Source organism: Dasypus novemcinctus, chromosome 14 (genome assembly GCF_030445035.2).
Source record: "Dasypus novemcinctus isolate mDasNov1 chromosome 14, mDasNov1.1.hap2, whole genome shotgun sequence".
In the NCBI taxonomy this organism is placed as follows: domain Eukaryota; kingdom Metazoa; phylum Chordata; class Mammalia; order Cingulata; family Dasypodidae; genus Dasypus; species Dasypus novemcinctus.
In genome coordinates, this window is record NC_080686.1 from 48,670,569 (window position 1) to 48,687,148 (window position 16,580).

Genomic DNA, 16,580 nt, shown 5'->3' on the forward strand with positions numbered 1-16,580 from the left:
GAATTGTTTAAGATGCAGATTGAAGACTGTGCTTCTAAAAACGACGGTTTAGTAGGGTCTAGAATGTGGTCTATGAATCTACAATTTTAACAGGGCCTCCTGGTGACTCATTCTGATGCAGGTGAGAAATATTCTTACAACCACTGGATTTCTTATCTGTGGCTGCAATATACCAACTGTGGGACCTTGGCAAAAGTTACTAGTCACTCAAAGCCTTCATTTCTTCATCTATAAAAGAAAAATAATGATATGCAATATAGGGTTCTGAGTTTAATTTGAAAACAGGAATAGTACACATTTTGTGGGGTCCAGTGCAAAATGAAAACACAGGGTCCCTTGTGAAACTCTTAAGAATTTCAAGAGGGCAACAGCAGAGCATTAAGCCAAGTTTGGGGTCTTCTAAGTGCCCTTGTGCTACCACCTAGATCATATGCCCATGAAGCTGACCCTGATTAAAAATATATTAGTATAAAATATCTTAGTGTATAGCCACATACATAGTGCTCAAAATGTAGCTAACTTTATTTGTGAATAAGAGTATAATGTTCCACCTGTGAGTGAGAAAAGGTTCGTTAAGGAGTAGTGTGGACTTAGTAAGAGATCCATGGTTTTCACCTGACTGGCAAAGGGGTACATGGAACCAAAAGGTTTAAGAACCCCTGGCTTAAAGAATTCTAAGTGGACATGGTTGGGTCAAGCCACCCAGACTGAGGAGAAACAAAGAAGCTTGATCAGGACTCCTGTTAGGCTGAGGATGCACCATAATGTCAGTGGAATGAGTGTTTCAGGATTAAAGAAATAATTGATGTGCAAGAGTTTAGGATGCTGTCACTGCAACAGTTCATTCCTTTGTAGGACACAAATCAGGGCCAAGGTGGATTTCCTTTGCTAATTAACATTTTGCTGGATCTTCTCAACCACCAGGGGGCAAGATTGGTCCCAGGAATCTGTTTTCCAAAATATTACCCTTAGTATAAGAGATTTGTTAGTCCTATAACCTGGGAGATCAACATCACCCTGGTACTGATCCAGAAATCTACTGTCCTTGCTTTACTATATATTTTTTTAATTAACATTAAAAAAAAAAAAGGAAACTAAAATTGTTCACTAACCCAGCACTTTTATAATTACTTTACATGTGTTCATTTAATTCTCACAAAACCCTCTACAGTGGCCCTTATATTACTGGCTTTTTAGAAATAAGGAAACAGATTAAGTAGAGTAGTATACTTCAGTATCCATTTCCCAAAACCAAGAAGTAACCACTTATAATTGGTGCATATCTCTCCAAAAAAAAAAAAAAAAAAACAAATTTCATACATGTCTATGTTAGGCAAATATAAATATACAGTTTCTTAGAAAAGTCGGGTCATATATATTAACTATAGTTTTTTATATAGCCTATTTTTCCACATAGGTACATGTAGAGCTATTTTATGTGGTTAACATGTTACATTCCATTGTGTTAAGTGTACCTTAATGCATTTAATCATTCCCCATTGACCATCCAGGTTGTTTCATTTCTTTTCCAATTTAAAAAATAATGCAAAAAAAACATTGTTCATCTATCTTTGATTTCTAGTGCTAGAATTTCTTTAGGATGAATTCCCAGAAATGAAATTGCTTTGTCAAAGCATGTGCAGGTTTTAGATTTGAATAGAAATAGCCAGATTGCTCTCCAGTGATGTCTGAAAAGTTTTGTTTCTTTCCTACCCTTTCAGCTGTATCCTTTTCCTTTTTTTTTTTTTAAGATTTATTTTATTTATTTCTCTCCCTTTCCTCCTTGTTGTCTACTCTCCGTGTCCATTTGCTGTGTATTCTTCTGCATCCACTTGCATTATCAGGCAGCACTGGGAATCTGTGTCTCTTTTTTGTTGCGTCATCTTGCTGCGTCAGCTCTCCATGTGTGTGGTGCCACTCCTGGGCAGGCTGTTCTTCTTTTGCACAGGGCGGCTCTCCTTGCAGGATGCACACCTTGCACATGAGTACATGCATGGTACGGCACTCCTTGCTCACAGCAGCACTGCACGTGGGCCAGCTTACCACACAGGTCAGGAGGCTCTGGGGATTGAACCCTGGACCCTCCATATGGTAGACGGACACTCTATCAGTTGGGCCATGTTCGCTTCCTGTATTCTTTTTCTTCTTTCCTTGTTAGAGGAAATAAGATTTCTTTAAAATCTCTCATGACTGGTGTTTGAATACAATAAAGATAAGATCCATCCACCACTGTTCTTGCCACTGCTCTAGACCTTGTGAAGAGCAAGCTATGATAAACACTCCCTGCATGTCTAACCTGTCTAGAAAGAAGAATCTCTCTATTGCTGTTTTTCTATGAGTTTTCCAGAATATTCACATGCATGGCTTGGGAAAAGGTGACATTGGAGCAACTTCTTTAATATGATAATTCTCCTGAATGGAAAAATTAAAGAAAAAGCAAGGACTTCGTAGCCATGACTCTTAGAAAGGGAGCTTGGGAAAAGATATTAGGGAGTTATAGTTAATAAAATGGGTAAAATTTATCTGTGAATAACTATACATGAAATGACATGTAAAATAACTTGAGCACTCAGGTACTTAGTGGCAAAATCGGTACCAGAGTGTTATTAGATACATAATAAATCTGTGAAAGAATGATCTAACTATCGCCCATGCTCACGAATGCTGCTACTAATGTACATAAAAGATCATATCTCAAGATAAGTTCAGAGAAAGAAGAAGATATCACTTCTAGCTGGAGACATTTAAAAAGCTTAATGAAAAATGTGTTATTTGAATATGGCCTTGAAGGATAGGAAGGATTTCAACTTCTAGCAATTGATGAGTAAAAGAGGCTTCATAATTCTAGAGAAAAGTGGGAACAAAGACATAGGTAGAAAAGGCCAAATGAGTTTGGAGTATTTTTAATCCAAACAGATGACTTAGACTAAGATTGTAGAGAATCGTCAATGCTCAACAGAAGAGTTCTCTAAAGATCTCAGAGCCGCCAGTGGACTGGGAAATGCATAGTAATCGGTATTCTTGCTCTAAAATAGGCTATTATGGGCAATGCTGACTTCTGGGTAATTTCAGTATTTTATTGTTTTAAAAGAAAAACTGAGTGTGACAGCAGAATTAATTGCTTTAAAAATTATTTTAATTTTCACTTCCTCTATCTTAAAATAGGGTATCTCAGGGGAAGCAAGAAATGATACCACAAATGTCAAGTTTCAAGAGGGGGGCAGAATGTTTGTGACTATCCTAAGTCTCAACAAACTATTTAGCAAATCAGGCAAAATGTCAGGGCTGCTACGTTCGAACATATGTGGTTAACTTGAGATTGAATAAACCCAGGGTATAATATAAATGTTTCCCAATGTAATCAAGGAGAACTTTCATTTGAAAATTAATATATCAGAAAAAAAAAACAAGGCGGCGGACTTGGCCCAATGGTTAGAGCATCCGTCTACCACATGGGAGGTCCCCGGTTCAAACCCCGGGCCTCCTTGACCCGTGTGGAGGTGGCCCATGCGCAGTGCTGATGTGCCCAAGGAGTGCTGTGCCATGCAGGGGTGTGCCCCGTGTAGGGGAGCCCCACGCACAAGGAGTGCGCCCAGTAAGGAGAGCCGCCCAGCACAAAAGAAAGTGCAGCCTGCCCAAGAATGGTGCCGCACACACAGAGAGCTGACACAACAAGATGACGCAACAAAAAGAAACACAGATTCCCGTGCCGCTGACAACAACAGAAGTGGACAAAGAAGACGCAGCAAATAGACACAGAGAACAGACAACTGGGGTTGGGGGGGAGGGAGAGAAATAAATAAATAAATAAATCTTTTAAAAAAAAAGAAAGAAAAAAAAACCCAAGTATTTTATCCATTTCTGTCATGGCCCTTGTTTTCCATGTCACCATAAGTAATTGTTGGGCATGCTAAGAGTATCAGCACACTGAGGAAAGGTAGCAGAACATCTGAAGAAATAATGTCTAAAAAAACCAAAAACGCACCAGTCTATTTCACCTCCTTCCCTAATCGTTCCATGTACAACTGCCTCCGGAAATGCATTTTATGTGCTGCATCTTCCATATGTATAAGTGTGATTAGCAAATATATCACAAAGTTCTGGTCACCAAAAACAGAGACTCACTGTCACTAACTTGGTGTTTCTTGTTGTGGATGAAGGATGCTAACCCTGCCTCCCGAGTAGAGAGGAATCTGTAGCAAGTCAAAACCTGATATAAGGATGTGATTTTGCAAATTCCTGAAATGAAGCCCAATCTCAGCTGCAATGCTTCTCCTCCCCACCCCACCCCCCAATCAGTTCAGTTAACCAAGCAATTTATTTGTATAACTCAGGGGCCATATCAAGAAATTACATAGATTAAAAAGTTAGTTTAAAGCAGAGCACACACACACATACACAAAGTATGAAATGAATAAATAAATAGAACAGGTGTAGCTCCATGGATGAGTGCCTGCCTCGCATGTACAAAGTCCTGGGTTCAATTTCTGATGCCTCCTTTTTTAAAAAAGTTTAAAAATTAGAGCTGCAGTGCTTTTAAGTAGTGAATATATTGTAATCCTCAGTCTGAGGGTCATGAAGTGCCACCATTTAACAAACAGATTTAGGCCATATTATATGTAAGAGTAGTTACCATTTATAACAACCGACAGGCAAGTGTTGTTTTAAGACTAAGGACTGCATTCCCTAAGAGATAACGCTAAAATTTTTGAAGTTCAGGTACCTCAAAGGAAACCATACAATGGCCATATAAAGACAGTTCTAGGGTTAAAAGATGCAGAGCAGGATGGCTAAGGGTTTTATAGCTGTGTAAATTAGAGCTAGGACTCAGTATCCTACAGGTAACAGTTTATCATCTTTGGAGGTTCCCAGTCATCTCAATGACTGTCCACTCAGCTTGTCTGCAAACCACACTGGGTTTGTAAACAAGGGGTTTGTCTAGGAAGACAGGTTTGTCCTCTCGAGCAATAGGCGAATTTAGAAAGGATTTACTGACTAGAATGAAATGCAACCCTACAGAGATAAAGAAATCTCAGATTTGTTAAGCAAATGTAAAGTGCGCTAAGATTATATGGCTTATGATTTTCTGCCTTTCCTGCAAAGTCCATTTATAGGAAAAGATCTTCCTCTGAGATGGTGTGACTTTCCTTCTTTAACCTAAACTCTCTTCTAGTGCTGTCATGGGTATATCTAATCCCAATGTCAACGATTCAAAGTCGAATAAATATTTCCATTTTAAAGCAGAGGAAATAGAGCTCTTGTTAAACTGGTTTTTAAGTGGCAGAGCTGGGTGTAGAATCAGTTTCATCCATCTCAAAGCCAGGGCTTTTCCTACTGTGACAACTTCTTTATGGTTTATAACTGTTTGCATGATTTGGTTTAGTTTTCATAGTGGTCTTGTGAAGACGAAGACTTCCCCACTTCCCATTCCTTGTTGCCAAGCTTTTGGAAAAGGATAGTCTATTTTCTCTACTTTTTTACTTATTAACTAAACCTACTTCAGTCTTGTTTTCTTACCCTATTATGTCAACAATATGCCTCTAATTGCTAAAGTCCAGTGGCTATTTTACAGCCCCGTCATAACTCACTATTGTGTTTACAGATGTTGACTTCCTTTGTCGCTTGCATTCTACGATAACTTCCTCCTTTTGCCATTCTGGTCTCTCTTCATTCTTCCTTGCAAAGTTTCTTTCCTGACCTTAAGTGTTTTGGGGGAATCTGTCCTGTTCTGTCTTCTAAAATATGTTCTTTTGAATGACTTCATTTACATCTGTAGTTTGGCATAATCAGAGACCAACTAATAAGAGCCTTATATACAATGATGAGAATTTGTTTCCTTAAGGCAGAAGGAAGCCATTGACTGATTTAAGAGAGAGAGTGACTTGAAGAATTTCTTCTTTAGAAAAGATAGGAAGTTATGACAGTGAAAAGTGAACTAAAACAATGATTTAGGAGATAAAAAGAATGGGACTTACTTCATTGAAAATGGTAGGCAAAGAAGAGTCTGGAATGACTCCCAGATTTTTACTTAGGTGATGAGTAAATAGTGGTGGTGTTCTAGATCAGAGATACAGAAGGAGAAGGCATTCTGGTTTTGAGATATGATTTGTGACTGAGAAAATCAGATGACCATATCCACAAAGAGGAAGTTAGAGAATATGAATCTGAAGCTGAGGAAAGATGTTTTGACTAGAGCTAAAGATTTGTAAGCAGTCAGCTTCTGCATGATAGAAAGAAGTATGGCCTGGATTAGATCTTTGTAGTGAAACCTATTGAGTGAAAATGTCAAAATGGAACACTTGCTTAGTATACACACACACACACATTCTCTTGCTCTGTATGCTGAAAAGGACTAAAAAAGAAATGATACCTCAATGGTTTAGTGCCTGTGTTTTTGTATCTGATAGTATTATCCAATCAAAGGAACCGGGACTCTAGGAGTAGAGCAGGAAATGTACTGCATGGACTTGTGGCATCTTCTAGTCCAGAAAGTAAGGAAGTGCTAAAACACAAACACATAAAATACCAAGGCTATGTCAGAGGAGCAGAGAGGCCAACAAAAAGAGCTCCCAATTGCCAAAGCTGGAGCAATTTGAATGACAAAATAAAATAGTATTGAACTGTAAAAATATTAAGCCCATAAGTCCATACTGATATAAATAAATTAGTAAATTAGTAAATGGGGGCAAAAGACATATCTCCCATGCAGAAGAATTCTTAATTTATGTAGATATTCCACACTGAAAGAGGGTATCATAACTCCCTTCTCCTCAAATATGGGCTGAGCATAGTGACTTCACTCCAAAGATTATGTATGGAAGGAGGGGAAAGAGTGGCTTTACAGTAGAGAAACACTATCTCAGCCAGGTGATCAAGGTCAACATCAATAGTCATAAATCATGTTAATAGTACATACCCTTGAGATGATGTGATGAAAGTGACACTTTCTCCTAATAATCAATAACCCTACACTTAAAATTAAAGAAATGTAAGACAAATTCCAGTAGTGGGCCATCCTACAAATCACTTGACCATTCTTAAAACTGGTAAGGTCATCAAAAACAAAAGTCTGAGAAACTGCTATAGTCAAGAGGAGCCTGAAGAGACATGATGACTAAATGTGATGGTATGCTGGATAGGACCCTGAAACAGAAAAGCACATTAGGTATAAACTAAGGAAATCTGAATAAAATAACAAATGTACCATACTAGTTGTAGCAGTTTGATATGGTTATGAATTCCAAAAATAGACATTGGATTATGTTTGTAATCTGGTCTGTATCTGGGTGTGATTAAGTTATGATTAGGGCTTTGATTGGGCCACATTATTAGGGCGTTGAGTTCCTGCCCCTTGGTGGGTGGGGACTCACAGATAAAAGGCATGGCAAAGGACAGAGTTGAGGGTTTTCTGATGTTGGAGTTTTGATGTTGGAGTTTGATGCTGAAGCCTTAAGCTGGAACTCCAGGAAGTAGCACACAGAAGAAAGAGAAGCAAACCCCGGGAAGAGAGTACCTGAGCCAGTAAAAGAACATAGAGGAATAGAGATGGCCCCTTAGACAAGACAGAAACCCCAGAGAGAGAGACAGAGCCATTCACCTGATAGTCTACAGCTGACCTTGTGGAGAAACCAGAGGCGCTGAGCCCAGAAGAACCCAGGAAGCCCGAACCCTCGCAGACGTCGGCAGCCATCTTATACCAACACATGAAAATAGACTTTGGTGAGAGAAGTAACTTATGCTTTATGGCCTGGTAACTGTAAGCTCCTACCCCAAATAAATACCCTTTATAAAAACCAACCAGTTTCTGGTATTTTTCACCAGCATCCCTTTGGCTGACCAATTCACTAATGTAAGATCTCAATAACATAATAAACTGGATGCATGGTATATGGGAACTCTTTACTGTCTTCTATGATTTTTCTAAAAGTTAACTTAAAAAAAAATGGAACCAATTTCCTCAGTGTCTGTAGGTGTCTGTTCTTTATTCAAGGCATCATGCTACATTCCCCTTTTTACTTCCCCTTCCTAACTATCCTTTTTCTACCTTATAAAAGATAGGCAAACCTCTGGTCCATTCGAAACCATACTTTATGATGCATCGCCCCATGGTGTAAAAACCTAGGGCATTAAATAAAACCAAGGCACAATTTGAACTTTTGGTGTCTTAAAGGACATAAAAGACACTTGAAAGATGGAGAAAAATAAACTGTCTAGGGAGTTTGGGACCCAAGGAATGACATGGCAATGAGTTCCCTAGGTTTTCCTCTTCTCATTTACCCTGTATTGGATGCTAGAGATGCCTACAACCTAGAAATGGCAACAGGCACAGACAGACCAATAAAAAAAGGCAAGACAAGAAAATCTCTAGATAATAACCACTTTACTCCCACCAAACACCTTGAAGGAGAAAACTACAACTTCTTCCTTGTCAGCAAAAGCTGAGTGGGGAGCATAAACTTCTACTCTCGCCTGGCTGTAAAGAACCATCCCTCCCCCACCACGAGGGTGGGTTAGAGAAAGCCGGGTGAGAAGCTGGGACTTTGCCTATCTTCCTGAAGTAATAACTTCCAGAAGGACAATAGAAAGAGGGAAACGTTGAAAAATTGTTCAAACAAACTGGCTAAAAATTCCCTAACTTAGCAAATCACAAATCTGATTGAAAAACTTAAATGACTCAAAGTTAAGTGAACCTCCAAACAAGATAAAAACCAAAGACTTCCAGGTCAAGAAGCACCATAGGGAAGCGGACTGGGCCCAATGGATAGGGTGTCTGCCTACCACATGGGAGGTCCGTGGTTCAAACCCCGGGCCTCCTTGACCCGTGTGGAGCTGGCCCATGCGCAGTGCTGATGTGCGCAAGGAGTGCCCTGCCACGCGGGAGTGTCCCCTGCTTAGGGGAGCCCCACGCGCAAGGAGTGCGCCCCGTAAGGAGAGCCGCCCAGCGTGAAAGAAAGTGCAGCCTGCCCAGGAATGGCACCGCACACGTGGAGAGCTGACACAGCAAGATGACGCAACAAAAAGAACCACAGATTCCCAGTGCCACTGATAAGGATAGAAGTGGTCGCAGATGGACAGAGAGAGAGAGAAGACAACAGAGGGGGAGGAAATAAAATAAAAAATAAAAAAAAAGAAACACCATAAACTTCTTAGAGCTGAAGACAAAGGGGGAAAACTTTTTAAAGCCATGAGAGAGAAATGACAATTTACTATTGGTGGGGAGAGGGGAGCAAATCAAATGGCAGCACATTTTTCAATAGAAACCTTGGAAATCAGAAGGAAATGGCACAACCCTCTTTAAGTGTTGGTAGCAAAGAATTGTCAATCCAGAATTCTATATCCAGAGAAAATGCCCCTTAGGAATGAAGGGGAAATCAAGACATTCTCAGATGATGAAGAAAAACGAAGAATTTGTTCACTAGCAGGCCTACCCTAAATGAACTGCCAAATTTCTTGAAACAGAAAGGAAATGAAAGAGGGAATCTTTCATTGCGTGGTAGGTTAAATTATGTACCCCAGAAAAATACGTTATTCTGGTCTTAATCTGCATTCATTTGGTTGCAGACCCATTTGTAAATAAGATCTTTGAAGATATTAAGATGTACACAAACTGAATGAGAATAAGGACTGAAGTCCTTGGAAGCAAGAGAAACTGAACACAGAAGAGAAGGCTACAGGGACAAGCTGAAGTCAGTGGAACCTGGAAGAGAAAAGAGAGGGCATCACCATGTGATGAGAAAGCCAAGGAACCCAAGGATCGTCAGCAAAGAATGCTACTGACCCCAGGAGGAAGCAAGCCCTAGTCTCTAATCAAATTCCCATTGATTAGGCCAACCTACTCTATGGTGTTTGTCTTAGCAGAGTGGAAACTAAGATTGTGGAAATAAGTTTTTTCAAGGAAAAAACAAGGAATCTAATATCCCACCATGCATGTATTTGTAAGTGAGTAATGGTGGTATTTTAGTTTCCTAGAATGCTCAAAGATGGTATCATGAAATGGGTTGGCTCTTAACAGTGGGAATTTAGTAGCTTCTAGCTGAGGCCATGAAAATGTCCAAATCAAGGCAAGGCTTTCTTTCTGTAGACCAGCTGCCAGTGACCCTTGTTCTCCCTTGCCACACGGCAAGGCACGTGGCAGTGTCTGCTGGTCTCCCCCTTCTCTTCTTATTTTCTTTGCTTTCAGATTCTTGTTCCTGTGGCTTTCTCTCTCTTTCTGTATTCATTTCATTTATAAAAGACTCCAATGAGAGGATTAAGACCCATTCTGAATAAGGAGGGTCACACCTTAACTGAATAGCCTTGTCAAAAGATCCTTCTTACCGTGGACCCACACCCACAGAAACGGACTGAGGTTAAGCACGTGCCTTATGGGTACATGCAGCTTCAGACCACCACAGGTGGGTCGCCCATCTCTAGTGTAGTGATATTTCATTGGATAATTTAAGAGAAATTTAACAATTTTAAATGTAGACATTCAGGCATTCACAATATATCAGAAATTCTATTCTTTGCAGAATTAAACTGAAAAAGTCTATTTCCATGTCAATTTAAAATATGTGAATGGTACATAGGTTTTTTGTTTGGTTAGTGGGTTTTTTTTTGGTTTTGTTATAGTTTGTTTGTTTTTTAGAAGTACTGGGAATTGAACCCAGGACATAGTACATGGGAAGCAACTGGCCAACAACTGAGTTACATCCACTCCCCAATGAGAGTTGGTTTTTTCGTTTGTTTATTTTTGTTTTTAGGAGGCACCAAGGATTGAACCCGGGACCTTGTACATGGGAAGCAGGTGCTCAACCACTTGAGCTACATCTGTTCCCTGGTACATGGTTTTTAACAATTATTTTGTGTAGTCCCAGGGCAAAAATTCTCCAACTTGCTGCCTTAGGGTATTCACAGTCCACTTGGGAGAGCACTGGCCTGTGTAGTCATTTTATTCGTAGTTAATCCACTTCTGTCTCTGTTCCTGAACCTCTTGAAGCTTGGCACCCTCCCTGTAAGCTCCCCATCTTTGAGGCTGCTTTCTCGTGTGTACTTTCTGCCCTGACTTCTTTTGCTCTAGTCCATCAATATGATTCTATTTTAGATTTTCTAGAAACTTACTGAAATCTCTAGTTCCCTCCTATCCAGTGGTGATCTTCTTCCTCTCCAAAATATAACTAGACTCTTGAATATGATTTTTTGAGGTACCTATGTATGTTAACTCCAAGATCTGGCACCGGGATCCTGAAAGGATTTGTAAAAGTCCTCCAGCTTTTACCTATGCCTACCATCTTGGTAGCAGAGTTTCAGAAAGGGCCTGGCCAATATCTTCTGAACCTGTCTTTGCGTCACAGATCTGTTTCATTCCAGAGTCTTAGTGAATGACAGGTATTCATCAGCTATTGCTAATAACACTTCATACTAAAAATTTTATCCTTAGAGGAACAGTTCCTAATTCACCAAATTATGACCCTATATCATCTGATCATTTAACAACTGTTATCAGCCCAGAATTTATTCTACTGGAAATATATTTTAGTTATCCCCAAGATCCTTCAACATGTTAGAATGCAAGAGGTGAAAGGAGTTCTGAGTCCAAAAGGAAAATATTAAAATATTGATTGATTGATGCTATCTTATCGGAATCTAACAAAGAGGCAGAGCATTGACTTTGGGGACCCACCTCTGCCGCTGTTAGCTGTGCAACCCTCAGCAAGGTCTTAGCTCCTCTAAGCCTCAGTTTTGTCATGTGTGAAGTGGTGACTCCAGCAGTCCTTACCATACTGGAATGTTGAGGCTTGAGTGAGACTATGACTGTAATGCCTGGCACATAATAACCTCCCAGAGCCAGCATTTCTTAAAAACTTATTAGTGCCTAATTGTTAAAATTAAATAATTTACTCTGTCACAGTTTTAGGTGATTTCATAAATTTTACAGGTACCAATATCAGTTATAGAATAAAATATTTAGAAAGGCTGAAAATGAAGATGGATGTCTAGACCATGACTAGGAAAGAAATTAATCTGACTGAGTGGACACTGTCTTCGTTTCCCAGGACTGCTAAAACAAATACCCTGCACCAGTTGGCTTAAACAACAGGAATTCATAGTTTGGGAAGCCAGAAGTCCAAAATCTAGGTGTCAGCAGGCCGTGCCTTTTCTGAAGTTAGTAGCACTAAGGGGGTGGCTTGCCTGCAATCCATCAATCTCTACCTCCATCACATGGCAGTCTGTCTCCTGTCATCATGTCACTCCTATTCCAATGTCCAAATTTCCTCAGATTATCACAGGAGGCCTTAACCAGGGGTCCATGGAAAGATTTTAGTGAGTCTGTGAGCTCGAATTGAAAAAAATAACTTATTATCTTTATTTTCTCTGACCTCTAACTGAAATCTAGCATTTCCTTCACTTATGAAAGTACTTCACTAATGTAGTATTCATTTCATATCACATTACAGTTGTTGCATATCTCGAAAAAATCACTCATGCTCATCCATACTTTGAAATTATGGTAGTTGTTAGACCCGACACTAGTTGAGTGTCATAAAACTATCTGCTGCTACATTCTGAGAAGGTATCCATGGTTTTCACCTGACTGGCAAGGGGTCCATGGAACAAAAAAGGTTAAGAACCCCTGACTGAAAGTTAGACTCCAATCATACTGGATTAAGGCCCTCTCTGATTATTCAGTTTGCTCTCATCTTTTTTTTTTTTTTTTTTTGCTTTTTTTTTTCCACTCTCATCTTAATAGGCTCTTGATCCTCTTTACAAATGAATTCACATCCACAGGACTGGGGTTAGGACTTGAACCTGTCTCTATGGGAACATGACTCCATCTACATCAGGCACTAATCCTGTCTCTGTCTTTGCTAAAAAACACAACAGTCTATAAAATAAAGGGTTTGAACTAGGTGAACCCTCAGCTGTCTTTAGGCTCAGGCTACTTGGGCAACATCAGCAATTATTTTGTTCCTAACCACCATATCTGTGATTCTAAATTCTATAAATATTATGATCTGGAGAAAGTAAACTGTCTTCTAGACCCATTATTCCCTGCTAGCCCAGACAGCCAATTATAATCATACACCCTGTGCAAATGTATGAGGGGAGACGGGGGAAGGGGTCGGAGAGAGAACCCCTCCCATGGGCCAAGCCCAGGCTCTCACTTCATTTCCTGAGCAGCACTGAGAAATGTGTTATTGTCCCATTTGAGAAACAAGGACACTTAAATAAGAGTTGAAATAAATTTGAATCCATTCCACAAAGCTCTTGTAGATTAAGTCCTTACTCAGATTAAGTCCTTATTTGCAGCATTGGCATTTGTTGCCCGTCAACGTTGGTCTAAGTCCTCTGTACACTGGGATTTAGCAGTTCATATGCTTTTATAATACAGTGGTGCTGTGGGGAACAATTAAATGTCTGGAGCCTGCTAAAGAGTGTTAAGTGCTGGCAGTTCCCCTCTTAGGTAATTGCTTTGAGCCATAAAGGGACAGTTAAATAAGCACTTCTACTTTAATATCACTTTCAAGAGATAAAAAGGATTCTAAAATTCCATAATGTCTAAATTTGGTACTGCTGTTTGGGAGATGAAGAAACTTAATAGTCATGTGCTTTTTAAAAAGCATAATTGCATGCTTCAAAAACTTTTTTAGTTAGAATTTCTATTGGGATAAATTGTAGAAGTTCCACAATGAAGGAGGCTCTTTTCTAGCCAGAAGTGAATTCTTATACAGGAATTGTGTAACCCATGCAGCAGAATTCAATGACAAAGCTTCCAAGTGTCCAGGTTAATTTTTATCCAGTGAAAGGTATAATTTTTCAAGTCTGACTTCTGACAGTAGTTAAGACTTCCGTCACTGTAAAGAAACCTAGAGGATCTCAATTCATCAACTGATTGTCCCTTCTTTCCTCTGGGTCTGCGACCTCAGCCTCTCAACTGTCGCTTCCCCTCTACCCTTAGACATGTTTGCTTCTCTCCCATCTTAAAAATAAAAACCAAATGTTTCTTTAGACCCTGAGTGTTTGTCTAGTTTTTTCCCCCTTCCTTTGAAGTCACCTGTATTTTGAACTTTTTATGTATCGTTTACTTCCTATTCAGTTTAAGCACACAGTGATCAGGCTTCTGCTTCATCTCCATCCCCCACCCCACACTCCCTGAAAGGGCCTCAATGGATTCTCAGATGACCTCGGTACCTGCTGCTCATGGATGTTCTTCAGGTCTACCCCTGTTGGCTTTGTTTTGATCACTTCTTCCTTGAACTCCTGTGATGTCCCTCCCCTGGTTTTCCTTCTGCCATCTAGTCATTCCTTCTCAGTCTCCTTCAAGGTCTCCTTAAATGTTGGACTTCCCTAGACCTCCCAGGATGGAACTCTTTTACATACACTCTAAGATGTAATGCCAATCATTTCCAAGATGCCTGCTTCTGCCTTTAAACTACCTGCTTCCCCGCCCCCCCCCCCCCCCAAATGTCTCTGGTCCACAGCTGTCTTCAGGACTCAGACTTCTGAGGCTGGCTTGGCATCACCTTTTGGATATCATGTGTGCACTTTAAACTCATTGTGTTCAAATCATCTGCCCCCACCACACTTGCTCTTCTTCCAATACTCTCTTCTCAACCTAAGTGTTAAACCTAGAAACCTGTGCCTCATCCTTGACAACGAAACACACAACAATGTAACAGTTAAGAGTAAGATCCTGGAAGCAGACTGAGTTTGATTCTCCGCTCTCCTTTTCATTAACTGTATCATCATGGGCTAGATTTTTTAACCTCCTGGACTGCAGTTCCGTCATCTGTGAAATGGCGGATAATAAAGGTACCTACTACACAGTGTTTTCACAATTAAGTACGTTAACTTTTTTCAAAGCATCTTAATATATATTTACCTTGTCACCTGTTTTGTTTTTCTTCCTAAGATTTGTTTTATCTATTTATTTCTCCCTTCTCCCTCATTGTTTGCACTTGCTGTGTCTGTTCATCTTCTTTGTTTCTTTGGGAGGCACTGGGAACCAAACCCAGGACCTCCGATGTAGAAGGGAGGTGCCTAATTACTTGAGTCACCTCCACGCCCTGCTGTGCTGTGTCACACGTTTTTCTTCTTGTGTCTCTTGTTGCATCATCTTCTTGTGTCAGCTCACCACAACTGCCCGTCATGCCAGCTCACTGTCTTATTAGGGGGCACCAAAAACTGAACCAGGGACCTCCTATGTGGTAGGCAGGAACCCAGTCACCACATATGCTTCCCCTTGTCACCTGTTTCAATCCATATTCTACATAGATCATAACAGCCCCATTGTTTAAAGCCATTCAGTCTTCCATCACCCTTAATGTCCAAATTCCTCAACTTTCTAGATCCTGTATGTTCAGCTTGAACCTACCTCCAATGGTTAGCTTTGAGCAATGGAAACTCCTTTAACAAGTCTTATGCCCTCACTTTGGAGACTTTCACATGCTGTTCCTTCTGAAACACTCCAATTCCCAGTCCTTTTTGCCTGGACAACTCCTTCTCATTCTTCAAGTTTCAACTTGAAAGTCACTTCCTTGAAAGTGTCATTCTCAGACTAGTTAGTGCCCAGCTATTAATCCTCACACTACCCTGTAATTTCTTTTGCAGAGATGGGTAAATTTCGTTGTAATTTATTATAATTCTTTGCCCAGTTCTTCCACTAAACAATGATCTCTGTGAAAGAAGGCATTGTTTTTATTTTTAACTTCTCAGCCTCATTGCTTGGTCCAGCCTAGGTGCTAAGCAAATTATCAGACAAGCACATGTATCCAGAGTATCTTGGGAAGAGCTTATACTGAGTAAACAAATCATATTAAATAAACCGACTGACTTTTAGGGATCTGTAAAAAAAAAAAAAAATACATATATATAGCTGGAAAATTCACCATCTGACCTCATAGGAAGAAAGGAATACAGAATACTTCATAGCATTAAATTTTGAATCCTCAGTAATGGGCTTCATTGCAGTTTCAAATAACCAGTTTTCAAAGTAGATGTAAGATTCTCTGGGTCTGTGTTTCTCAGTGTTCCAAGCCCATAGTTCATTCTGATAAAAACCAAACAGTGCCATGCCCTTATCTTTAACCCCACTGCATTTGACAGTTTCTGTGTAGGGTCCATCTACTTCATGTTCCCAATATAGAAGGTTTATTTAGTTTTCATTAGTTACTATAAAAGTGAAGGATTTTTCAAACTATGCCTTCCCCAGAATTAACCATTTTACCCCACCTACATCCCATATCTCATAAACCTCAGAATTTAAAGTGAAAAGGGACTCATACCTCTACCTGAATTGTGTGTATTCTTCACTTGTAGGCATGTTCTTATTCTCAATGCAGCTATTTCCCTAACGATTGTGACTTCTAAACCAGGTGCAGTTATATGATAGACAATGTGATTCTACTGATGAATGGTGCATTGCAAAAAAAATCCGTGAAAGAAATTTTGATAAAGTGCCACCCATTGGGCAGTTTCATGGAAATGGAGGCAGTCAACATCGCAGAAACACCCTCGGATCTCTTTCATGCCGTTCTGGTTGAAACGCCATTAGGTATGAGTGCATAAAGCAATTCTATAGCTGCCTATGTGTGTTATCA

General features: G+C 39.9%; 1 protein-coding gene across 1 annotated transcript in view; it reads left to right on the forward strand.

The window, feature by feature from the left end:
• ATP6V0D2 (ATPase H+ transporting V0 subunit d2) overlaps positions 1-16,580 on the forward strand; it is a 71,302-nt gene that overhangs the window by 37,831 nt on the left and 16,891 nt on the right. Inside the window, exon 3 of the mRNA XM_004474757.4 lies at positions 16,356-16,534. Within this exon, the coding sequence (XP_004474814.1) occupies positions 16,356-16,534 (179 nt within the window). The remainder of the gene's footprint in view (positions 1-16,355; positions 16,535-16,580) is intronic.